The sequence below is a fragment of the Saccopteryx leptura genome, chromosome 9 (assembly GCF_036850995.1).
Source record: "Saccopteryx leptura isolate mSacLep1 chromosome 9, mSacLep1_pri_phased_curated, whole genome shotgun sequence".
Classification (NCBI taxonomy): Eukaryota; Metazoa; Chordata; class Mammalia; order Chiroptera; family Emballonuridae; genus Saccopteryx; species Saccopteryx leptura.
The window spans coordinates 5,167,956-5,191,848 of NC_089511.1; the positions used below are offsets into that span (position 1 = coordinate 5,167,956).

General features: G+C 62.2%; 1 protein-coding gene across 6 annotated transcripts in view; it reads left to right on the forward strand.

Moving 5' to 3' along the window:
- ADCY7 (adenylate cyclase 7) overlaps window positions 1-23,893 on the forward strand; it is a 56,569-nt gene that overhangs the window by 20,842 nt on the left and 11,834 nt on the right. For 5 of the 6 annotated variants that reach the window (XM_066349939.1, XM_066349934.1, XM_066349937.1 and 2 more), the window contains exons 2-14: window positions 8,542-8,966; window positions 10,968-11,177; window positions 12,399-12,560; window positions 13,302-13,451; window positions 13,927-14,075; window positions 14,565-14,676; window positions 18,164-18,291; window positions 19,653-19,811; window positions 20,022-20,154; window positions 22,343-22,534; window positions 22,872-22,906; window positions 23,382-23,465; window positions 23,558-23,630. In XM_066349939.1, coding sequence (XP_066206036.1) covers window positions 8,796-8,966; window positions 10,968-11,177; window positions 12,399-12,560; window positions 13,302-13,451; window positions 13,927-14,075; window positions 14,565-14,676; window positions 18,164-18,291; window positions 19,653-19,811; window positions 20,022-20,154; window positions 22,343-22,534; window positions 22,872-22,906; window positions 23,382-23,465; window positions 23,558-23,630 — 1,758 coding nt within the window. In that variant the 5' untranslated portion in view covers window positions 8,542-8,795. Of the gene's footprint in view, window positions 1-3,418; window positions 3,516-8,541; window positions 8,967-10,967; window positions 11,178-12,398; window positions 12,561-13,301; window positions 13,452-13,926; window positions 14,076-14,564; window positions 14,677-18,163; window positions 18,292-19,652; window positions 19,812-20,021; window positions 20,155-22,342; window positions 22,535-22,871; window positions 22,907-23,381; window positions 23,466-23,557; window positions 23,631-23,893 lie in introns of those variants that run through there. The other variant, XM_066349938.1, reaches the window with a different exon arrangement.

The window sequence follows — 23,893 nt, forward strand, 5'->3', positions numbered from 1 at the left end:
GGTTGCCTGCAGTCTTTTGCTATTCCAAATAACGCCGTAGGGAAGAATAACTCAGGCACCTCGTTTCCCGCACCTGGATGCGTTTGTAAGATAAATTCCTCAGAGTACATAGATCGGCTAGGTCAAAGGTCTGTGTGCACATGAGTGACTGTTAGATATGACTTAATTGCCTTTCCCAGGGGTGGTGCTGAATCACACTCCTGTGGTGGGGGGCAGGGGGGGAACGTGAGTGTGTGTCTACCCAGCCTGGCCAACACAGGGTGATGAAATGTTCTGATCGTTGGCAGTCGGCTCTGTAAGAATGGCTTCTCGTGGTAGTCTTAATTTACGTTTCTCTTGTTATGGGTGGGGTCCGCTTCTTTACAAAGTTGTTAAGAGCCTTTCCGTGAACTTCCTGTTCAGACCCTTCTCCTGTTTTCCTGTTGGGTTATTGGTCTCGTTCTCTCCGATTTTTGTAGGCGCTCTGTACACAGGAGGGAGGTTGATTCTTTGCGATGAGATGCAAATGTTTTCCTAAATCTCTCATCTTTTGATTTTGCTTTTGGTAGTGTTTACGACGTAGCGGGAAGGAAAGGTCTTTCATTGTACTTATCTGTCTTTGACATTATAGCTTTTTGGGTTTTGTGTCAGGTTAGGAAGGACTTACCCACTACAGCATTCAGCGAGGATTCTACCCTGGTTCCTTGCGCTCTGGCATCCATCCCGATGTAAACGATGGGTCCTGCTTGGTGTGTCTCCTCTGGCCTCTGCTGGGTCTTTCAACAGGCTGCTAGCCGCGCAGGCCTGAAGACTCGAGCGTCCATCCCTCCTCCCCTCTCCCGCTCTGTGGTTGCTCTGGTCACGTCTGTCTTCGGGCTTGTGGGATGGATTCCGTCTCCCACCTCCCAACCCCCGTTCACGCCTTGCTGTCCGGGTAGACCGTGGGAAGCCCACTCTTCTGTCATCCTGGGCAGGACTAGCATCTCATGAGGTCCCCGAAGGCCAGCTAGACTTCCCTCTTTCTGTTTCCTTTTTCCTTAAATGGGATCAGATATGTGTTAAGCACGGACATGAAAGTGTTTCCATTCATCCTCAAAGGGGAGCCCAGTGAGGTCAGTGCTTAAAGGAATGAATCACTAATGGTGAAATTTCAGGCAAGAATTGGTGGGGGTAGGGGGGGTTAGGGGGAATGCTGCCATTTTTTCCAACAAGGTGCCTGGTTGATGAGTCAGTCAGTTAGTAAGCACCGTTGCCTGAACAGCCGCCAAGTGCAGAGCCCTTGCAGATGCCTGGGAGAGGTGGGAACCGAGGTCTCTGTCTTCTGGGAGCTTCTGCCTCCGGGCCCCTGACCTGGGGCCTGGCACACAGAGGTTCTGGTGAATCTCTGTCGAATGAATGAACGAATGAATGAATACATGTGTCTCTCTGAGGGTGGGCGGATGCACTCCCCCAGGCAGTCACTGGCCTGTCACTAGAATGAATGAATGAATGAATGAACACATGTGTCTCTCTGGGGTGGGGGGATGCACTCTCCCCAGGCAGTCCCTGGCCTGTCATTAGAATGAATGAATGAATGAATGAACGAATGAATGAACACATGTGTCTCTCTGGGGTGGGCGGATGCACTCCCCCAGGCAGTCCCTGGCCTGTCATTAGAATGAATGAATGAACGAATGAATGAACACATGTGTCTCTCTGGGGTGGGGGGATGCACTCCCCCAGGCAGTCCCTGGCCTGTCATTAGAATGAATGAATGAACGAATGAATGAATGCATGTGTCTCTCTGGGGTGGGGGGATGCACTCCCCCAGGCAGTCACTGGCCTGTCACTAGAATTGGCACAGGAGATAGCAAACTGGATTTATTATCCCTGGCAGCTGGTATCTGGGGGGTGAGAGGTAAGTGGGGTACTTGCATTGCAAAGGGGGCAGACTGATGAAGGTAATGCTTAATCCAGGGGAAAAGCAGCAGAGAGGACTTCAGGTGCAAAGAATAACTCCCCCACTTCCAGCACTGGCCCTCTGGGGCCAGGCGGCAACACCCAGGCTGTCCCCTCCCTCAGTTTTTCCTTTGTCCCCCCCCCCCCCCCCCGCCCCCAAGCAGCTCTGACATCACCACGCCTTTGCAGGAGGGAAACCAAGGCCCAGCGCAGGGAAGGGACTTGTCCAGGGTCAGGGAGCAGGCGGTGGCCCAGCTGGGCTGGCACGCAGGCCTCCGGACCTCAGATGACTCTGAGCCTTTCGTTGCTGGAGGACGGGGTAGCCAGCGGGGGGTTTGGGGAGCAGAGAAGGAGAGTGGAGCTGATCACATCAATGGGGGGAATTCAGCTTTTACCCCTGCCTGGTGGCTTTGCAGGCTGTCACCGGGAGGTGCAGTGGCGGGTCCTGGGAACCCTGCCCCCTCTGCTTCTCTGCCCCATGGCTGGGCCTCCCCAGCTCCGAGGACTGAGCCTTCTTTCCGGGCTCATTTGCCATTTCGTTCTGCAAACTTGGCCAGTCCGCAATCCTGACATGCACTTCACTCTCCTCTCAACTTGGATGTTAGCGCCCGAGTCTGCTGATGAGGAAGGTGTGGCCCAGAGTGCGGGCAGCTCCTCACAGAGCCAGTGATGGCGGAGCTGGGATCTGAACCCGGGGATCCTCCCTCCCCCGCACGGCTTACCTGGGGACAGGTGGGATGCAGCAGCGCTTCCTGTTCTCAGGGTGACCCTCTTCCTGTTTCCATCTCCTTCCCATCGAAGCCATTCCGACTGCCTCCCTTGGACTTTCTGACCGGTTCAGGATTCCAGCTGGTTGGTTCATCCATGTGTCTATCCCCCTCTCCCCTCCTGTGTCCCCCCTCTCCTCTACTCTGTCCCCCTCTCCTATCCTGTGTCCCCCTCTCCTCTCCTCTGTCCCCCCTCTCCCCTCCTCTGTCCCCCCTCTGTCCTCTCCTCTGTCCCCCCTCTCCCCTCCTCTGTCCCCCCTCTCCTCTCCTCTGTCCCCCCTCTGTCCTCTCCTCTGTCCCCCCTCTCCCCTCCTCTGTCCCCCCTCTCCCCTCCTCTGTCCCCCCTCTCCTCCCCTCTGTCCCCCCTCTCCCTCCTCTGTCCCCCCTCTTTTCTCCTCTGTCCCCCCTCTCCTCTGTCCCCCCTCTCCTCTCCTCTGTCCCCCTCTCCCCTCCTGTGTCCCCCCCTCTCCTCTCTCCCACACCCATTGCCAGGGCCCAGCTGCAGGATGTAGACACAGATCCTCTGACCACAGTTTGGGGAGCAGGTGCTGGTGTTTGGCAGGAGTCTGGGACGGCCTCCTGACTGGGCTGTGGGGTGGGGGTTGGGGGCGTCTCAGGAGAAGGGCGTGGGGGGCGGTCTGAGCACAGGCTGCGGGCTGCGGGCTCAGGGGGGACGGGAGGCTGGAGTTGGCGGAGGGCAGGGCTTGCGTGTCAGTGAGGCTGGCGTCCTCCGGCCCCACGAGGTTCCCCTTTGTGCCAGGCCTGTGCCGAGCACACGGCCGCTGGGCTCCTTCAGAACGCTGCGGGTCTGCTGAGGGCCTTGGCCTCCAGGTGAGACGTGGCACAGGGCAGCTCTGCGGGGGACCGGGGCACCCGCGCCTGCCGGGCGGCCAGGCACCGGGGAGCCTGGGCTGCAGGCTGTTGGCTGCGGCGCTCTGGTGGCCCTGGTGGGGTGTGGGCACAGGGCCGGGGCCTGAGGAACGGGCCTCTCCTTGGGCCTGCCCGCCCCCACTTCCTCTTTCTGCGGCCAGCGCCAGGGCCCCGGGCCCTGTGCAGCCCAGGGCCTCCCGCCGGGGCCAGAGGAAGCCAGCCCGGGGCTCCTGCCGGTGCTGCTCCGTGAGGAAGTGGGTGCCCGTGTCTGTGAAGGCTGGGGGCGGTCAGAGCTCCCGAGGACGTGGGAGGGGTGCTGGCCACTGGCTCAGCCGGTTCCACGGGGGAGGTTTCCCGAGCTCCCTGCGGGCCCAGTCCTGAAGTCATAACTTGCAGTCCGAACCCCGATTTCCGGCAGCTCTTTGGGCTGAGGCCCCTGGGCTCTGCCAGTCAGCACCAGGGGCATAGCTCAGAGGCCTTCCTGGAAGCGGAGGCCCTCCTGGATCTTGCTGGTTCTGAGCAGGCTGCCTGGCCTCGCCCGGGGCCCTGACTGGGAAGGGCAGGAAGGGGTTGACGTCTGAGATGTTCTGGGCTCTGTGGGTGTCGGCTCCCTGAGGGCAGCGGGCAGGGTGGACCCTGGTGTCCTGTGTGCCCTGAGGGAATGACGGACCCTCTCTGTGCCTCAGTCCCCACACCAGGCAATGGGAGCAGTAGTCATGTCCACCCCCAGGGCAGGTGAGTGGGTTTAGAGCCCACAGCCCCGGGCACTCGGTCCATTCTGTGGGTGGCACCCTCCCCCGCTCCGTCCAGGTGCCGGGGCTGCTGCAGGGAGCCCAGTCCCCAGCAGGGTCACTCGGAGGACGGGATTAATACTCCTGGTATCCGTTTCTACCGAAGCGTGCCCCTGAGCTCCCTGACTGCTCCCTGAGAGGAGTCTCTGGGGGCCACTAGAGAGGGTCTGAGGAGCCCTCCCCAGCCCCCCCCCCAGCCCCGGGGTCTTCTGCTGCCCCAGGTCCTCTGCAGCCCGGCTGGCTGGGCCTGGGCGGTGGAGCCTGGCACACGGGGACAGCTCTGCGCGTAAGGGAAGCCATAGGCCTGTCTGCGTCTTTGTGGGCCCAGTCTCACCTCTGACCTAAGTGGGGCCATGCCCTGACTCTGGACCCACCGAGGGGCCACAGGGTGTCCTGGATATAGCGAGCGGGGGGGCCCCACATGGACCGACTCTTGGTTGCAAGTGACAGAAACTCAAACTGGCTTTAGCTGCAAGTGGCATCGCTTGTCCCACGGGAGTCGGACACCTGGAGGTCGCCCGAGTTTCCGGACAGCTGGACCCAGGGGCCCAGGGGGGTTTTTCCGGCCTCTGTCTCCCACCAGCACTCAGGTGGGCCGTCTCCACGTGCTTCGGGGTCCATCAGCCGCTCCAGCCAGGAGCAGAGGGAGCGCCCCTTTCCGACGGGTCAGAAAGCATCCCAAAGAGGATGCTTGCTGAAATGGTTGGTCACATGTCCTTCCTTAAGCCAGCCACCAGGGCTTGGGAGAGACTCTGCTGACCAGCCAGACCCGGGTCACGCGGCCTCTGAACTAGGGGACTGCCTCACAGAAGTACGAAAGACTCTTCCCCCCTACTGGGTCCTTTGGGGTCCCCCTCCGCCACAAGAGGGGGCTGCTCCCCCTGCCCCCACCAGGGTTATCGTGAGTGTGGATGACAGGGAGGGAGGCTGGGACCGCTGTCCTTCCAGGCCAAGGGGCCTCGACTCTCCCAAGTGCATAGCTCCGCGCTTGGTGTCTTTGGAGTTGGTCCGGGCGAGGGAGGGACAGGGCGGCAGGGCTTGGCCAGACCTAAGGTAGGACCGGTGGCAGGAGTACTCCGTGGTGGAGGATGCCTTGTGAGGTGATGAGCTCCCTGTCACTGAGGTGTGCAAGCTGAGGCTGCCGGGTTATTTGTTAGAAACACGGCAAAGGAGTTCCCTCCTCCAGGGCTTCCGAGGGGCCTTCCCCGCTGCCCGCTGAGTCGGCGGCCAGCAGAGGAACTGGCGACTGCACAGAGGGGCCTTGAGACCGCCCCTAGCGGGGCTGGGGGCTCTGCTGGGTCTCATCTGGGGGGCTGGCTCCTAGGGAAGAGCTGGCCTTGGCGGATCTGATGGTGGGGTTCCCAGGCCATCTTTCCAGGAACGACAAGTGCAGGCTCTCCTCCCGGCCCTGCCTGGCCCTGCCCTTCCAGGAGCTGGACGAGCGCCCTGGATGGGCCCAAGAGTGCGGGCACTGTCCACCTCTGTTTCTCCTGCCGTTGCCCAGGAAGCGGTCTCATTAGATCCCTGAGAGGAGTGTTGACCAGGCCTGGGTTCCCACGGACTCTTGCAGCTGGTCCCTCTCTCTGCAGGCCTGCTTCAGCCAGGCTTAGTGCGCCTGGCAGGGCAGGGCCGGGGCGGGGGGCGAAGGGCAGCGTGGGTGCATGCATGTGCGCGTGTGTGCGTGCATGTGTGCGGGCGTGCCTGTGCCTGTGTACACATGTACATGCATGTGCGCGCCCGTGCATGTGTACGCGCGCGTGTGTGCATGTGTGCGCGCGTGCCTGTGCCTGTGTACACGTGTATATGTGTGTGCGCGCCCGTGCATGTATACACATGTATATGCATGTGCGCGCCCGTGCATGTGTACGCGGGTGTGCGCATATGCATGTGTGCATGTGTGCCTGTGCCTGTGTACACGTGTATATGCATGTGCGCGCCCGTGCATGTGTACGCGGGTGTGCGCATATGCATGTGTGCATGTGTGCCTGTGCCTGTGTACACGTGTATATGCATGTGCGCGCCCGTGCATGTGTACGCGGGTGTGCGTGCATGTGTGCGTGCGTGCCTGTGCCTGTGTACACGTGTATATGCATGTGCGCGCCCGTGCATGTGTACGCGGGTGTGTGTGCATGTGTGCGTGCGTGCCTGTGCCTGTGTACACGTGTATATGCATGTGCGCGCCCGTGCATGTGTACGCGGGTGTGCGCGTATGCATGTGTGTGTGTGTGTGGTTTTGCCCCAGGGTGGCACAGCTGTGGATGTTGCCCCAGCCCCTAGTGTTTGGGGGTTCTCTGGCCCACAGCCCTGCTGCTGAGGCGTTGGCACCAGGCCCGAGGGATGGGCCGTGTTGGGCACACTGGTGGTAGCTGGTTCAGTCTGGGAGCTGCCGCTGCTGGAAGGGGCTCGGGAGGCAAGCCTCTCCGCTGAGTGAGACGGCAGGGCTGGGCTGGCCGAGGGGCGCTGCTTTGGGGGCCGACAGACCTGGGATTGAGCTCCAGCCCTGCGCTCAACCCAACCCGACCGGCGCCAGCCGTGTGATCTCGGACCCGCCATTCGGCCTCCCTGGGCTCAGATTTGTGTCTGTGACATGTCCTCAGCAGATTATGAGGATGGAAGTGGGTAGGGGGTGACACTGTTGCTGTTGTTAGGACTGCAGACAGCTACTTGAGGCATGCCCTGGTCGGGGGCTTCTCAGGGCCGGGACCTTATTCTGTTACCAACCCTGCAGCACAGGGCTGGCATTTACGGTTAGTACTGAAAACAACAAAACAAAGCGCCTCTTGTGGAATCAAGACTGGCACCTATAGACTTCGAGGCTGTAAACCAGTGGGCTGGACCATTCACAAATCTTAAAATTAGCTGCCGGCATTAATAAATTGGTGTTTCACATAGCGATCAGCCTGCAGCTTGTCGAAGCGCTTCGGGTGCTTTGGCAGCTGGGGCCCAGCCTCCGCCCCCGGGCTTGCCCAGGTGAAGTACCTGCCGTGGCTTGTGGACCCCTGTCTGGTCCTGGGGGGAGCCAGGGCCCCCGGCAAACAGCCTGCCTCCACCCCCGGATGTGTGGCTTCCCCTTACTGCCCCTGGGTTTGTGGGACAGGCGCCCTCGAGGCAGGCCCGGGGCGTGGCAGCTGGCCCCAGGCCCTAGTCACTGTGTCTAAGGGGTTGCGTAGCTTTATGTAACTTCTTGTGTTTGGGGACCGGCAGCCCCAGGCAGGGAGATCCAGCCTGGCACACGGGCGTGGTAGTGGGCCTTGTGTGCCACCGGCACAATTCACAAGAATTTTTGGAGCACGTGAATGAGCAGGTGAATGGATGATGTCGGGAGAAACGGGGCGAGCATCGCAAGCCGGCAGCCCGCGCCCACCTCTGTCCCCAAGGGTCCGCCGTGCTCCTCTCCGCAGTTCAGGCTCCTCTTCTGCGACGTGGGGCCCGCAGACGGCTCAAACCCTCGCCCGTGGGCCCTTTGTAAGGAATGCAGTCTTACGTGGACACCGAACACGAGGGGGACTCTGGCCCAAGCGGGTGTGGGGAGGGTCTGAGACACGAGACTCACGGACCAGGGCGATCTTTACACGAGGGCCATCGGAGCAGGAGAAAGCCTGTGAGCACATACCACGGGCGTGCGCCCCAAACGCAGGGCAGAGGCGGCTCCTCTGACATTCTTGAGGAAGCGAGGGCGGCGGCAGGAGCCGCAGTGGGGGTGCTTAGATATCCACGTGGAAGAAGGAAACTGCCCGCTCCCTGCCTCACATCGTACACACTACTCATCGAGCTGATCAGAGACCCACCCGTGACAGCCAAACAAACCTCGAGAGCGGTGCTGCCCAGCAGAGGTGCCCAGACGTCCCCCATAATAGTCACTGGCTATTATATTCATGTGGATGTTGAGCCCTTGAAATGTGACTGGTGTGACTGAGGGACTGATGTTTTCATTTCGTTTTAAGGGACTTTAATTTTAAAGAGCCACGTGTGACCGGTGACTACTGTACCTCGTGGGAGCAGTTTGAGGGAACACACAGGACTAGCTTTATGACCTCGGGGTGCGCAGAGCTTTGTACAGGACTCCCAGTTAGGTTCAGGTGAAGGCTGACCAACCAGACCCAGGCTGTGGAAGCCTGTCCCGCTGGGCCCTGATGCCAGCGCTTCCCTGGTTCGGTCTGTCCAGGTCAAATCCGGGTCCCTGTGTGTGTCTGCAGAGCTGAGGAGCCCGCGTGTCTGGTCAGCCCGGCCTGGAGGCCCAGGAAGAGGCCAGAAGCACAGTGACCGAGGCCAGGCCGGCCCCGGGTGGCCCAGGGCGCTGCAAGACGACGGGGCCCCTCCCCAGCCCTGCCTGCCAGGCTCGGAGAGGCCAGAGGCCTAGGCCCGCAGGGGAGGGTGTCGGCACCCAGATGCCCCCCAGGCTGTGGGGTCTCCTGAGTGGACCGCCGGGCAGGTGTGCCCACGTGGGAGCATGCCGGCCAAGGGGCGTTACTTCCTCAACGAGGGCGAGGAGGGCCCAGACCAGGACGCCCTGTACGAGAAGTACCGCCTCACCAGCCAGCACGGGCCGCTGCTGCTCCTGCTCCTGCTGGTGGCCATCGCGGCCTGCGTGGCCCTCATCGTCATCGCCTTCAGCTCCGGGGTGAGTGAGCGCGGCCCCCCCGGCAGTGGGGGCTTCTCTGGGGTTCGGATCTCCGCTCTGACGCTGGGTGGTCGTGAGGCCTTGGGCGAGTCCCTGAGCCTGGCTTTCTGCAGCTGTGAAGTGCTATGCCGGCAGAAAGGCAGGTTGCTCATCTTAAATTTTGAAATCTGGGGTGGTTTTAGCTATTAACATGAATTTGGCCAAATAAGCTACTCTCACTTTTTTTTTTTTTCTCCACAATGAATTTTGATTCTGTTGGAAGACCATGGTCAGGGATGGCATGTGCATCAGTGCTGCCACTGCTGGTACCAGGGCAGACATCGTGAATCAATCCCAGCACTCCTTCTCATGGAGCCTGGTTCTATTGAAGACCATGGTCAGGGATGGCATGTGCATCCGTGCTGCCACTGCTGGGACCACGGCAGACATCGTGAATCAATCCCAGCACTCCTTCTCATGGAGCCTGGTTCTATTGAAGACCATGGTCAGGGATGGCATGTGCATCCGTGCTGCCACTGCTGGTACCACGGCAGACATCGTGAATCAATCCCAGCACTCCTTCTCATGGAGCCTGGTTCTTTTGAGGACCATGGTCAGGGATGGCATGTGCATCCGTGCTGCCACTGCTGGTACCATGGCAGACATCGTGAATCAATCCCAGCACTCCTTCTCATGGAGCCTGGTTCTATTGAAGACCATGGTCAGGGATGGCATGTGCATCTGTGCTGCCACTGCTGGTACCAGGGCAGACATCGTGAATCAATCCCAGCACTCCTTCTCATGGAGCCTGGTTCTATTGAAGAGCATGGTCAGGGATGGCATGTGCATCCGTGCTGCCACTGCTGGTACCACGGCAGACATCATGAATCAATCCCAGCACTCCTTCTCATGGAGCCTGGTTCTTTTGAGGACCATGGTCAGGGATGGCATGTGCATCCGTGCTGCCACTGCTGGTACCATGACAGACATCGTGAGTCAATCCCAGCACTCCTTCTCCTGGAGCCTGGTTCTATTGAAGACCATGGTCAGGGATGGCATGTGCATCCGTGCTGCCACTGCAGGTACCATGGCAGACATCGTGAGTCAATCCCAGCACTCCTTCTCATGGGCCTGGCTATGGTGTCAGAATCCTTGTGACCACAGCTGCCCAGTTGACACCATTAATGTCACCTCTGACCTGGTCCCTGTCCTGCTACAGCTGCTCCCGTGTGCCACTGTTGGGCACTTGGAATGTGGCTGGTGTGGCTGAGAAACTGATTTTTAATTAGTGTAAACTCAATAACGAATAGCCGAATGTGGCCAGTGGCTCCCGTATGAGACGGCAGGGGCTTAGACGAAAACGAGAGTGTGGACAGGACGATACGTGTAAAGTGCCCGGCACGCAGTAGGTGCTCTGTGGGAGCTGCATAAACCACAGGACATTTGTTCCAGCATTTGGCAAACAGTCACGAGTGCCCCCTGTGCGTAGGCGCTCAGGCCGGCCTCTGCTCATTGGGCTTCAGGGCCACTGCGGGCACCGTCTCTCCTGCGAGCCCCCCAGGGTCCCCGTCTGCATCTCCATCCAGCGCCTCCCCTGTCCAGGATGTCTTTGCTCATTTCCTCAGAAGCCTCTGTCCATTCTTTAAGAGTTGGGGGCAGTGGCCTCTCCTCTCCCAGGCTTTCTTAGATATGTGCAGAGCACCCCGGGGGCCCGGGGAGGCATGATGGGGAGGGGCGGAGAGTGAGCATGGCAGGGCTGGGCAGCACAGGAGGCTGAGGGATTTGTGGGGACTGGGGCGAGGCCATGGAGCCTGCAGCCATCTCAGACAGCAGCAGAGACCAAGCTCAGAGGCCACAGAGCGCCTGATGTTTATAGAGTGCATAGACACCACGCAAGTGGGGGAAGCCTCGGGCGATGCTGCTCGGGGCAGGCTGGGCAGGCTAACCCGGCAGGCTTCCTGGAGGCGGTGGCACCCTACTGGAGAAAACCATGGCATTTGTGTGTGTGTGTCTCACGCCCAGGACCCTTCCACGCAGCATGCTGTTCTGGGGACGGCGTTCTTCACGCTTGCCGTGTTCGTGGTTCTCTACGTGCTGGTGTACATCGAGTGCCTTGTTCGGCGGTGGCTCCGGGCCTCAGCGCTGCTCATCTGGCTCTGCCTTGTGACGCTGGGCTACGTGCTGGTGTCCGAGTCGCAGATGAAGGCGGGCTGTGTGTGGGAGCAGGAGCAGGTACTAGGGGACCCGGGCACCCCTGGGGGCTGGATGTCCCTGGTTGGCCGTACCCTCTCCGGGCATCGGGCCCCTCGGAAGCTGGAGCAGCATTTGGCATGGTGGCCCCAGCGGCCTCCCTGCTCCCATGGCTGCGGTTCTAGGACTTAGGATGGGCCCTGTGACCTCGTCCTGTTAGTTCTCTGTCCCGATGGGGTGGGACTGAGGTGGGAGGGTGTCTGCTTGGCTGTCTGTCTGGCTGTGGCTTTTCTGGGGACTCTCATGGGGTTGGCAGTGACATCTCCAGCTCAGAAAGGCACAAAGGCGTGGAGTGGCTCTCGCGCCAGGAAAGGCAGAGGGGGTGTCCTGGTGCTCCCGCAGGGTGGGCACATCCTCGTTCCTCTTGGCTCTGCCTCGATTCGTGTTGTTCATTTCGGGGGCAGGCCATCCCGGGTCAGGGCAGAGATGGCCTTAGGGCCGCCCACCAGCCTCCCCTCGCCAGCTGAGAGAGAGAGAGAGCCCTTCCTCAACCAGCTTGAGTCACATTGGCCTGGCCTGGTCACGGACCCAGCCCTGGATGGTCACGATTGCCGAGGGGTGCACCGTTTGGCCCGTGGGCCTGGGTCCTCTGCTGCTCCCAGGCTGGGCTGGGCTGGGGCCCGTGGCCGCCGTGCCCCCAGAAGCTCAGGGGCGGAGCGCACTGCTCCCGGAAAGGGCAGGTGCCGGGCGGGCAGCATAGCAGCGGACAGGTCTGGGTGTGGGTGGCACGTGGGGCTGTGCGGTGCAGGTGAGCATGGGTGTGGGTGGCACATGGGGCTGTGCGGTGCAGGTGAGCATGGGTGTGGGTGGCACGTGGGGCTGTGCGGTGCAGGTGAGCAGGACCTGCCCAGCCCTCCCGGCCTGACTTCCCTGTGGAGGGACAGTGAGCAGTGAGCCGGAGCTCCCGGGGTCATGCCTGCAGGCCTGGGGGGCTCCCAGGAGGCGGTGGATAAAGCCGACTGGTCTGACCCCGAAGCAGGCTTTGCTGTTTTCCTTCTGCACTGGGGACCGTCCCCGTGTCTGACCAAGCAGGGGAGGGAGCGAGGGGTCCTTTGGAGGGCAGAGGGCACCCGGTGGCCTGGATTCCGGTGTCTGCCCCCCACCCCGTCACCAGGAGACGCGGGCCAGGGCCAGACTGGCGGCTCCACCTGGGGCTGCGGGCTGGGCCGTGGGGGGTGTGGCCTCACGCCGCCCTGTCCCCAGGTGCCCTTCTTCCTGTTCGTGGTCTTCGTGGTGTACACGCTGCTGCCCCTCAGCATGCAGGGGGCCGTCACGGTGGGCGTGCTCTCCAGCGCCTCCCACCTCCTGGTGCTCGGCTTCCTGCTGGGGGTCTTCCCGTCCTCCCATCGCCAGAGGGTGCTGCAGGTGAGGGCCCCGGGGGCGGGCCGGTCCTGAAGCCGGGGAGCCGTGTGTGCAGACCAGCGCCCCCGGCAGCAGGGTTTCTTGGGCAGCCCCACCCCGTGGGCAGTCACCCGGCCCTGTGGACTTTGCTGGTGCCCCAGAGACTCAGCCCCCCACTCGAACCCGGGCCCTCGGGCCGCCTTCCCCGGCACAATGCGCCGTGGCCCCATCCTGACAGGGCAGGGTCATCTCGGGTGTTCTGTCTCGTGTCTTTGTGTTGAGTGAGCAGAATTTGTTCCTACTTGGGGGTGACTTGTATGTACATGTGTTGACCCCCCTGAATGGGTCGGGGGTCTGCTCCAGGGGGTGGAGGCTGGAGCCCTGGGCAGCCAGGGGGACGCTGTGCTCTTCGTGACAGTCCTCGGTGCTCCCCTCGGGCTCTGGGCTCTGGGAGGTGCCATGCTCCAGCTGCCCCAGATGTCGCTGGCTTCCCTGGGCTCTGCGTCCATCCCCTCTGGACCGGGCAATGCCTGGCAGAGACTGAGATGGGCCTGAGCCCTGGTCCTGTGGTCACAGTGACTCCCTAGGAGACCAGCCCCTGTCTGGGCCTCAGTTTCCTTGCCTGCCCCGGAGGGGGGCAGCAGCCTGAAGGGGTTGGAGGTCAGGCAGTGGGCAGGGGTGCCATCACCAGCTCACCAGGAGGACAGTGCCCAGGGGCGTGGACTGGGCCGCGCCCTGAGCCCGCCTCCGCCCGCCCGCCCACAGCTGCTGGCCAATGCGGTCATCTTCCTGTGCGGGAACGTCACGGGCGCCTTCCACAAGCACCAGATGCAGGACGCCTCCCGCGACCTCTTCACCTACACTGTGAAGTGTATCCAGATTCGCCGGAAGCTGCGTATCGAGAAGCGCCAGCAGGTGGGGTCCCCCCCCATTCCGGAGCCACAGTCTGGCCCCAGCCCAGTCCACCCTAGCTGTCCCCCGGGTCCCAGGCCTCCCGGCCTGACTTCCCTGTGGAGGGACAGTGGGCAGTGAGCCAGAGGTCACCCGGGCCCCAGGTCCCAGCCCTTATACCCTTTCCCTCTGGACACCAGGCTCTCCTAGAGCAGGACATGCCTGGGCCTCAGGGCTGGACGCTGGGCAGGCCTCACCCCAGGGGGGTGCTGGGGACCAGGGACAGTGAGTGCCCAGCCGGGTTGGTGGCAGGACACAGGCCAGCAGAGGTGGAGGGGGCGGTGGGCAGAGCGGAAAGGAGAGGCGTGTCGGCCCAGTCCGGGGCCTGATGTCCTCCTGCCTGTCGCCCTGGCCCTGCCCGTCGCCCTGGCCCTGCCTGCCCCCTGGCCCTGCCCGTCGCCCTGGCCCTGCCTGCCCCCTGGCGCTGCCCCCGCGCCAGGAGAACCTGCTGCTGTCTGTGCTCCCGGCCCACATCTCCATGGGCATGAAGCTGACCATCATCGAACGGCTCAAGGAGTGTGGGGACCGTCGCTACATGCCCGACAACAACTTCCACAGCCTCTACGTCAAGCGGCACCAGAACGTCAGGTGGGCGTGCTGTCTCCCGGGGAGGCCTCCCTGCCTCTGGTCTGCGCTGTGGACGGCCCAGAACTCAGACTTCGGAGCTGGGGGGTCCGGTGCTTCCCGGGAAGTCTTGATCTCCCTGAGCCTCAGGGTGCCCCTCTGTAGAATGGGAGTCCTGTATACAGGGTGGGATGGAGTGGCATCCTATGAGGGACTTCAGTTCCGAAGTCTGTGCAGAGGTGACAGTCCAGGTACAGGGAGGAGAAGGAAGTCCCCCGGTGCCAGAGCCCTCGCCTGTGGGAGCAGCTTCCCGTCCTCTGCAGGGGGCTGGGGGGGGGGGTGTCTGCAGGTCCCTCGTGTAGGCTTCGGACCCTCTGGAAAGTTCCACTCTGTTTGTGGCGGGAGCCTCTCTCCGGTCCCTCTGGGGGCTGCGGAGCAGCCGGGAGACGAGGACTCCGGGTGGTCCCCGTCTTCCACGGGTCGGCTCTGACCCTCTGCTCACCCCGCCCCCAGCATTCTCTACGCCGACATCGTGGGCTTCACCCAGCTGGCCAGCGACTGCTCCCCCAAAGAGCTGGTGGTGATGCTGAACGAGCTCTTCGGGAAGTTCGACCAGATCGCCAAGGTGAGCCGGAGGGCGGTGCGGCCCCCCCCTCTGCTGACGGGGAGGTCCAGAGCCCAGCCCTCGTGTCCATGGGCGCCCGGCGCCGTGCTGAGACGGGTGCGAGAGGCCTGGGCTGGATTGTCGTCTTCGGTCAGTACATGCTCCCGACTGCTCCGTGGTGGGAGTGGAGGTCAAGTGGTGGCCGAGGCTGCTAGAATTCTGCCCCCAGGATGCAGAGCCGGTGAGGAGACTGACCACAGCAGGGGATGCACAGGGGCCCGGGAGCTCAGATGGGGGCTCCGGAAGTCTGCCTGGAGGAGGAGGACGTTGGCTCCACCCTCTCACGCTGCAGTGTCGGCAGCCTTGGCCTCACCCGGGAGCTTGGGAGGCCGACCCAAATCTGCCTTTTGACAACATCCCAGGGGAACTGTACTCATTAAAGTTTGAGAATCCTGAAAAGAGACCCAAAGAGGACAGGGAACAGTGTTCTGGGAAGAGGGAATAGCCTATGCAGAAGCCTGGAGTAGAAAGTTCGTGTATCCATGGGATGAAGGTGGCTCAGTGTGAGTGGGACGAGAGTGCGAAGGGGTCAAAGTCATAGGGTTCGTCGTGCAAGGACTTGAGGCCTGAAGTCGGACTTGACCTAGGGCTCTGATGAGCACAGCTGGTGACAGCAGGACAGGTCACTGGGCAAAGAAAGTCTCCAGGGTACATACAGCTGGTGGGACAGATCTGGAGACCAGACCGGGCTGAAGTGGGGTCTCACTATTTTGCCTGTGCGAGCAGCACCCAGCCCAGGCGGCACGTGTGTTTAGAGGGAGGGGCCTCAGCTATTTATTTACGTGTGTAACGGTCCCAGGCCCTGCTGAGCGACAGCCCAGAGCTTGTATGGGGCCTCGTGCCTGTCCTTAAGTTGTTCCCAGCCTGCGTGCCCTGTGGTCTGGAGGGGGCTGCAGGGGGTGGGACTGGGGAGTGCCTAGCCCAGACTCGAGGGGTCAAGGCCGGCTTCCTGGAAGAGGTGGCCATTAAGTAGAGACCCACATGTAAGATTTAAAGCAGGGCCTCTCTATCCTGGCTGCATATTTGAATCATGCGGAAAGTGGAAAGCAATTTGTGTCCACACCTGTGAGAGTTAAGAGCCTCCCAGGTGGCTTCGTGTGCGGAGGACCAATAGTCTACACTTGATGGGAGGCAAGTTCTGGCCCACACTAGGAAGAGATTTTCATGATCAGAGCTGGTCAGTCTTCAGAGAGACTGTCTTGCCAGGAGTGGGCTACATTTCAGGAGATGAGCTTCCCATCACAGGGGTAACCAAATTATAGTTGGACATTACTGGCCAATGGTGCCCTGGAGAACTGTCCCCCACTCCTGCAACCCCCCAGGTATTATGGGGTGAATGACTGAGACCTGTCTACCTTGGAGCCTTCCTTCAGCAATTCCTCCCTCCCTCCCTGCAGGTCCTTTCCCTGCCACAAAGCCCAAGAACCTGCCCTTGCCCTCGGTGGCAGCCCCAGGAGGCAGCCCCATTTTATAGATGGGACCAGGAAGGCTGTGGCAGGTGCCAGCTGACAGACGGGCAGGGAAGACCCCAGGCTTCTCTCCTATCAGTAGTCAGCTCCCAGAACTGAGGCTCCTGAGAGGGGGCCTGCTCTCTGGAGGGTCACGTCGCATCGGGGCTCAGGAACTCACTGCCCACAGCACGCCCGCACCACTTCCCCTGTTCGTGTCAGAGACTGAGCCTGCCATCCGGCCAGCCAGAGGGACAGCCTGGGGAAGGGGAACCGCTGGAAACCCCCGCCCGTGTGCTGGGTCCCGAGGAGACGAGGGGGCCCTGGCTGGGTCTGGGTGTCCGGGTCCTTTCCGGACTTCCTGCTGCTCCCAGGACAGCCGCTCTGCTCGTGCCCCTTGGCCGGGCCATTTAGAGCAGTGGTCCCCAACCCCCGGGCCGCGGACCAATACCGATCCACAGAGAAAGAATAAATAACTTACATTATTTCTGTTTGTTTTATATTTAAGTGAACGATGTTTTATTTTAAAAAAATGACCAGATTCCCTCTGTTACATCCGTCTAAGACTCACTCTTGACGCTTGTCTCGGTCACGTGATACATTGATCCGTCCCACCCTAAAGGCCGGTCCGTGAAAATATTTTCTGACATTAAACCGGTCCGTGGCCCAAAAAAGGTTGGGGACTGCTGGGTTAGAGTTCAGCGTGTGCCAGTCCGGCCCAGCAGGGAGCAGCTGGCACACGCTCCGGTGGGGTCACGGGTGGGGGGTTTGGGAAAAGGACTGCTCAGAAAGGCATGACAGGTACGGGCACCTGAGAGAGTGATGGTGCCCCACCCGGTCACTGATGCTAGGCTGTCACCCCCAGTCCTTATGGGCACGGGAGCGGGTAGGCACTGGACCTGGGGATAGAGGGTACCTCGGTGCCAGGAGGGTAGCCAGCCCTTTGTGACCATACAGGAGCGAGTTGAGGGGTCTGTATCAGGAGCCAGGGGGCAAGGCTGCTTGCTGAGGCCTCCCTAGGGGGCCAGGGTGGGGAGTGGAACTAGCATGTGGTTCTTCATGTTCCCGAAAACTGTACCCCCAAGGCCTTAGTATGTGTGGCTGTCTGTGCTGAGGGCTTACAGAGCATCTAGTGGCCACAGAGCCACCTCAGATGGAACCTCTGACAGCTGGCCTGGGCCTCCCCTTCCCCCCATGGGCATTTTCTTATGTGACTCTGGCCTCTCTCACCCTCATCTTTTCTCTCTGCTTTCTCCTCACACCCCAGACCCTGCAGCCCTAGCAGCATAGCCATCTTCTTGGCTTAACCTTAGCTTACGGTACCTGCAACCTCTCTGTCTTTATCTCCCTTATTCAGCCCACTTCAGCCACGCTGCTGTATCGCTTCAGCTGTCTGGCCTCAGGGCCTTTGCACATGCCATTTTCTTCTTTTTTCCTGGAATGCTGTTCCTCTGGATACTGGTGTGGCTTGCTCCCTTGGTTGGTTGGTTTGTATTTTTTAGGCTCAAACATTATCTTCTCCAAGAAGCATTTTCTGGCCTCCTGGGAACTTCCTTTCCCCTCCCCGGCCTCATTTTTCTCCTTAGCAATTATCACCGTTAGACGTCTAAGATTTTATCACGTGTAATGTCCCCTCCTGCCACCAGTGTGGGAACCGCATGGCTGTCTGGGGTATTTGGTCTCTGTGTACGGCTGTGTCCCTGTGCCTGGGCGGGGCACTCAGCAGGTGCTCAAACATTGCACGGGTGAAGGAAACAGAGGGCATTCAGGTGGCCGCCCTGAGTAACGCTTGTTTTCGCCACTGATGCTTGGAGTTCCTCCTGGAGAGTCCCCGTGTCCCCAGTCCTTTCACCAGAAGCAGCTACGGGTGACTGGACCCCCAGGAGGAAGCCCCCGGCCAGAAAAGAGCCTGGTTTACCCTGGAGGGTGCAGGGGAGGTGGCTGGCCGGCCTGTGTGACCCCGGGCCCCACGCTGACCAGGCCTCTCCCTCGCCCCGCAGGCCAATGAGTGCATGCGGATCAAGATTCTGGGTGACTGCTACTACTGTGTGTCGGGCCTGCCCGTGTCCCTGCCCACCCACGCCCGGAACTGTGTGAAGATGGGGCTGGACATGTGTGAGGCCATTAAGTAAGTACCACGGGGCAGGTCCGGGGCACTGGGGCCCGTTCCTACGACCATCCCCTCCTGCCTCCCAGGACATGATGGGGAATGCTCTGTCCCCATTTTCCAGATGAGGACACTGAGGCTGGGGGTACAGGTGGCTTGATTGGATCGCTCAGCTGTTGGGTTTGCATCCCTCCCAGTGGGACCCTGAGTGTCCGTGAGCTCAGAGCTGGGGGCGTGAGGCCGGGCAGCTGGGCTACCTTCCCCCAAGGACAGTCTCAGCCGCGCCAGGAGACACTCGCAGACTCGGGGACTGACTCCAAGGCTCCGTCTGCTTCCCGCTCCTTGTGCAGACCCTGGGGAGTCAGAGGGGCTGACCCTCAGAGCTGCAGGGAGACCCCCAGCTCCCCGGGGCTCCTTCCCACCAGCATCCACTTCTCGTGAGGGTCTGGGAGCCCCAGCAGCCATGGTGGTCCCTCCGGTGGGCGATGGAGAGCCAGGTGGACCGGGCTGAGCCAAACCAGCTGTAGTTCAGGGCAGACAGAGCTGCCTGTGGGGTCATAGCTCCGGCTCGCTCTTCCCCTTGAAATGTCACCAGAAATGGTGGGGACAGCACTGCCCAGAGAGCTGGGGTCCAGGTTCTAACCAGGCTCTGCATCCCTGCCCACGGGACCTCAGGCAGCCACCCCACCCCAGAATATGTAGAGGTTGTACAGGTCCCTGCTGCTCCTTCTGCCTGTCACCCTGTCCCCAGCCCTGGTGATGGACACATGGCTCTGGCTACTCCCTGAGCCCTCATTCTCTTCTCAAGGGACCCAGAGGCTTTGCTCATGTTTGGGGGGTGCCCTGGGGAAGGTCTGACTTGGCTCCTTGTGCTGAGTGATGCTAATGACCCGCTGAGCTCCCATTCCTGGAGAAGGTCCCCAAAGGCTGGCCCTGTGTTCTTCGGGTCTGTGGCTTTGGAAGGCCCCTCTGCAGACCCTGCAGCCGTTTCTAACCCGGTCGGGGCTGCCGGCCCGGGAATACCTGGTGATGCTATTTGAGGACCTTCAAAACGAGCCTCAGTGACTGGTGACACTTAGCATCCCGCCTCCTCCTCCCAGCCTCTGAGCTTGGGGGTGGCCACACCATTTGCTCAGTCCCAGAGACGGGCTGCTTGGCCCCTTTAGAGGAGGCAGCCCCATCACGCTGAGAACCTTCCCCCTGTGAGCCGGGCCTGCCCCGTTCCTGCCCCGTTCCTGCCCCGTGCCTGCCCCCTCACCCACAATGCTTGCCCTGTCCCTGCCCTGCACCACACCTCATACTGGGACCTCGACCCCGTCCCAGGGTTCAGGGTCCCCCACGCAGCCCAGGCTGGGGTGAGGTGACCCGGTGGCTCTGCCCAGGCAGGTGCGGGAGGCCACGGGCGTTGACATCAGCATGCGCGTGGGCATTCACTCGGGGAACGTGCTGTGTGGCGTCATCGGGCTGCGCAAGTGGCAGTATGACGTGTGGTCCCACGACGTGTCCCTCGCCAACAGAATGGAGGCGGCCGGCGTCCCTGGGTGAGGCTCAGCTGGACAGCTGTGGGGTCAGAGGCCGACCCTGGGCTGGAGGTGTCGGGGGAGGGGGTGTCAGAGACGGAATCAGTGACACCTCGCGGTGCGGGGAGCCGGCCTGGGTTCCGGTCCACTCAGCTCTGGCTGCTGTGCGTCCCCGGGTGGGTGCCAGCCCTCTCTGGCCCCACTGCGCTGTCTGACGCGGACCCTCCCCAGCCGGGTGCACATCACAGAGGCGACGCTGAGCCACCTGGACAAGGCGTACGAGGTGGAGGACGGGCACGGGCAGCAGCGGGACCCCTACCTGAAGGAGATGAACATCCGTACCTACCTGGTCATCGACCCCCGGGTACGAGGGCCCAGAGGCCCGGGCTGGGGGTGGCTCCGGGGCGGGGGGGGGTGGTCATCGACCCCCGGGTACGAGGGCCCAGAGGCCTGGGCTGGGGGTGGCTCCGGGGCGGGGGGGGGGTCATCGACCCCCGGGTACGAGGGCCCAGAGGCCCGGGCTGGGGGTGGCTCCGGGGCGGGGGGTGGTCATCGACCCCCGGGTACGAGGGCCCAGAGGCCCGGGCTGGGGGTGGCTCCCGGGCGGGGGGGGGGGGTCATCAAACCCCGGGTACGAGGGCCCAGATGCCCGGGCTGGGGGTGGCTCCGGGGCAGGGGGGGTCATCGACCCCCGGGTACAAGGGCCCAGATGCCCGGGCTGGGGGTGGCTCCGGGGCGGGGGGGGGGGCAGGGGAGGCCGGCCGGGGTGGGCATGAGCGCCCCATCGCTGGGCATGGTCCAGGCCCCAAACGGCAGCTTCCCTGGGTCTTCGTGTTCTCTCCTACGAAACGGGGGGGCCAAGGGGGGCCTCCCTCACAAGGGGGACGGCTAATCCAGTGACATCCTCGCCATGGCCTGGCGCGTTGTAAACACCCTGGAAATAAGTCACTGAGTGTGTTTTCCATGCGGTTTTCACTAATCTCCCGGATTTTCGAAAGACATTTTAAACACGCTTTGGATGAGACGCAGGGAAATGGGAAATGGCCACAGGGCCGGGCCTCCCCGTGTCCTGGGCTCTGACCCACGGCCTCGGCTGGTGGGCCAGCGATGCCTCCGCGTCCATCAGGACCCCGTGGTGGTGGGGCCCTCGGGCTGCTCCTGGTCGCCCGTTCCTGTGCCCGCTGGGCTGCTCCCCCCCCCTTGTCCTGTGGCTGCCGGTGAATCATCCTTGGGGCTCGCTCAAGAATGCCGGCCATGCAGGCTCTTTGCGCTCCCTCCAGCTAAGCTCCGGCCGGCTCAGGGCTGGCCTGTTGCTGCCGCTGGCCTCCAGGGAGCGGAGAGCCTCCCCCAGCCTCTGCTGACCCGTCTGCCGCCCCTCCCCCGTCCCCTGGGCCTCCGCCTGCTGACCTCCTGTGACCCACAAGGGTTCAGTAAGAGTGTGTCAAGCGGGACTGGACCGAGCCCTGCACTGGACCTGCTGCCCTGCCTCCTACCCCACCCTTGTCCAGTCTCGTCCCATCTCCTAGTGGACAACGCAGACAGCAGCAGGGGGTGTCGTGGAGAGTGTCCGTGCGCCCTGTCCATGGCCAGCACGTCCCCGTAAAGGGGGCATGTGATTTCTTGAGTCCTTGCTGCAGGGATGTCAGACAGGGGGAGGGGGACAAGCGTGTGACCCCCCCCCCCATGCCCAGGCACGTGCTCACTGAGGGCACGGTGCATTCTGGGACCCTGGGACTGTCCCAGTGGCCAGGTCCACCATCCCCTCTGGCTCGGCGGGCAGAAGCCTCTCAGCGTTTAGAAATGCTTCTATCGCAGACGGAGGCTGGGGATTGGCTGGGAGGTTTGCCGCGGTGGCTTTGCGAGTGTTTGTGGGACCCAAGGAGATGGGGGCCCCTGGACAGCAAGTCCAAGGGGGCACGGGGGTACGGGGACAGCACCCTTCTCCCCCCCGGCTGGTCCCCACCGGAGGGACAGGTACCAGCTGCAGGCAGGAGGGGCGGGCCAGGTGCCCGTGGCTTCCCTGGGCCTGTCTCCCGGGGTGCCGTCACGGGGGGGGGGGCGCTTGGGGGGGCTTTCAGGCCCCAAGGACTGTATCTGGTGGGCTTTGCGACTTAGGACCTGAACCCTTGTCTGTCCCTGGGGAGGCAGAGAAGGGTGTGAAGGCTGGGCTTGTGTGTGTGTGTGTGTGTGTGTGTGTATGTGTGTGTGTGAGTGTGTGTATGTGTGTGAGTGTGTGTGTGTGAGTGTGTGTGTGAGTGTGAGTGTGTGTGTGTGAGTGTGTGTGTGTGAGTGTGAGTGTGTGTGTGAGTGTGTGTGTGTGAGTGTGTGATTCATCTTCACTCCTGGCCCGGGGAGGGCGGGTTCCCAGGTCGGGGCTACCCCTCCAGCCCAGCTAAGGGGCGCACTGAGCTCATCCAGTCCCCCAGGACTGCAGACCCAGCAGCTGGTTTGCCATTTCCCTCTTGGTCAGATGGGCCACGCTCCGGGCAGCCTTGCGTGTTGGGGGCTGGAAGGCGAGGGGCGGGCCGAGCCGTGTCCTTGTTCACCCGCAGAGCCAGCAGCCGCCCCCGCCCAGCCACCACCTCCCCAAGCCCAAGGGGGACGCGGCCCTGAAGATGCGGGCGTCCTTACGCATGACCCGCTACCTCGAGTCCTGGGGGGCTGCGCGGCCCTTTGCCCACCTCAACCACCGAGAGAGTGTGAGCAGCAGTGAGGCCCCTGTCCCCAACGGCCGGAGGCCCAAGGTAGGACCCGGTCCGGGGACCTGGGGGCCGGGATGCCTTTCAAAGGGGGCAGCAGAGCCTGTGCGCCAGGGCCCTTTCAGCCAACTCTCAGTTTCTCCCTCTGTGAAACGGGTCTGGTTTCTGCCCTGCCCCCCTGCTGGGGACGTGAGGGCACGTGGAGGGTGCTTCCCCATGGCTGGGAGCCCTCCGTCCTCCTCACTCCCCAGATGAGTTCCGCTTCGGTTCAGGATGCCGGCAGCTGGCATAGTCCCTGGCACCCTGCCTGCGTCTCTGAGACGTAGACCCAGACCTGTGAGGGCCCCCCCTGCTGAAGAATAACTGTCCCTTCTCCCTCCAGGCCATTCCCCTGCGGCGCCACCGGACCCCCGACAGGTAGATGTGCTGTTCCCTTCCCTGTCAGACTGTGGCCTGCCTTTCTGGCCAAGTCTTATCCCAGTCACCTCCTCCAGGCAGGCTGCCCTGATCAGCCTCCACCGAGGAGGGCAGCTCTGCAAGGCCCAGCCCTGACCACGGGGTTTGCTGAGGCTCGGGTCAGAGCGTGTCTGGAAACCAGAAGTGCACAATGATTGGGCGCTTGTCACAGACCCACCGGTAGCAGGGTCGGGGGTGGAGTGAGGGCACCCTGTGGGTCTAGAGGAAGAGGCGTTGGAGTGGGGGCCGGGGGTCTAGTCTCTGTTTCTTGCTGGGCCGCTGGCCAGCTGGGCCATGCCGGGCTTTCGTTTGCCCTCTCGGGCCTCAGTGGGACCTGCCTGACCTTTGACCGTCCTGCACAAGGTCTCGCCACCCCTGCCTCTGCTCACGTGGATGGGCTCCCTGTGGTGATGCCATTGTGGGTGTCTGATTCCAGGAGTGCGTCCCCCAAGGGGCGGTCGGAGGACGACTCCTATGATGATGAGATGCTGTCGGCCATCGAGGGTCTCAGCTCCACGAGGTGAGGGGTCCTAGACACCGGCTGGCCTTGTCCCCCTCCCCCTCTCCCTCCCCCCTCCCCCCTAACTCACTGCTGTGTCTGCCACCCTGCAGGCCCTGCTGCTCTAAGTCTGATGACTTTTACACCTTTGGGTCCATCTTCCTGGAGAAGAACTTTGAGCAAGAAGTAAGGGCCCTGGGCCAGCCCATGAAAAGGGGCTCCAAGGCTTGGGGTGGGTGGGTGGGGTCTCAGGCCTTGGGGCAGCCATGTGCCCACAGCTGTTCAGGATGGTGTATGGGAATCGCTCCAGCTGGCTGTTTTGGGGGTGGGGTCAGAGGCTCCACCTGCTGGCCTCACCCCGGGGTCTGACGGGCCCCCACGTGCGACTCACCCACTTGGGTTTGGGAGACTTTGCTCCCTTCAAATGCAAGACCCTTGGTGGCTGAGGG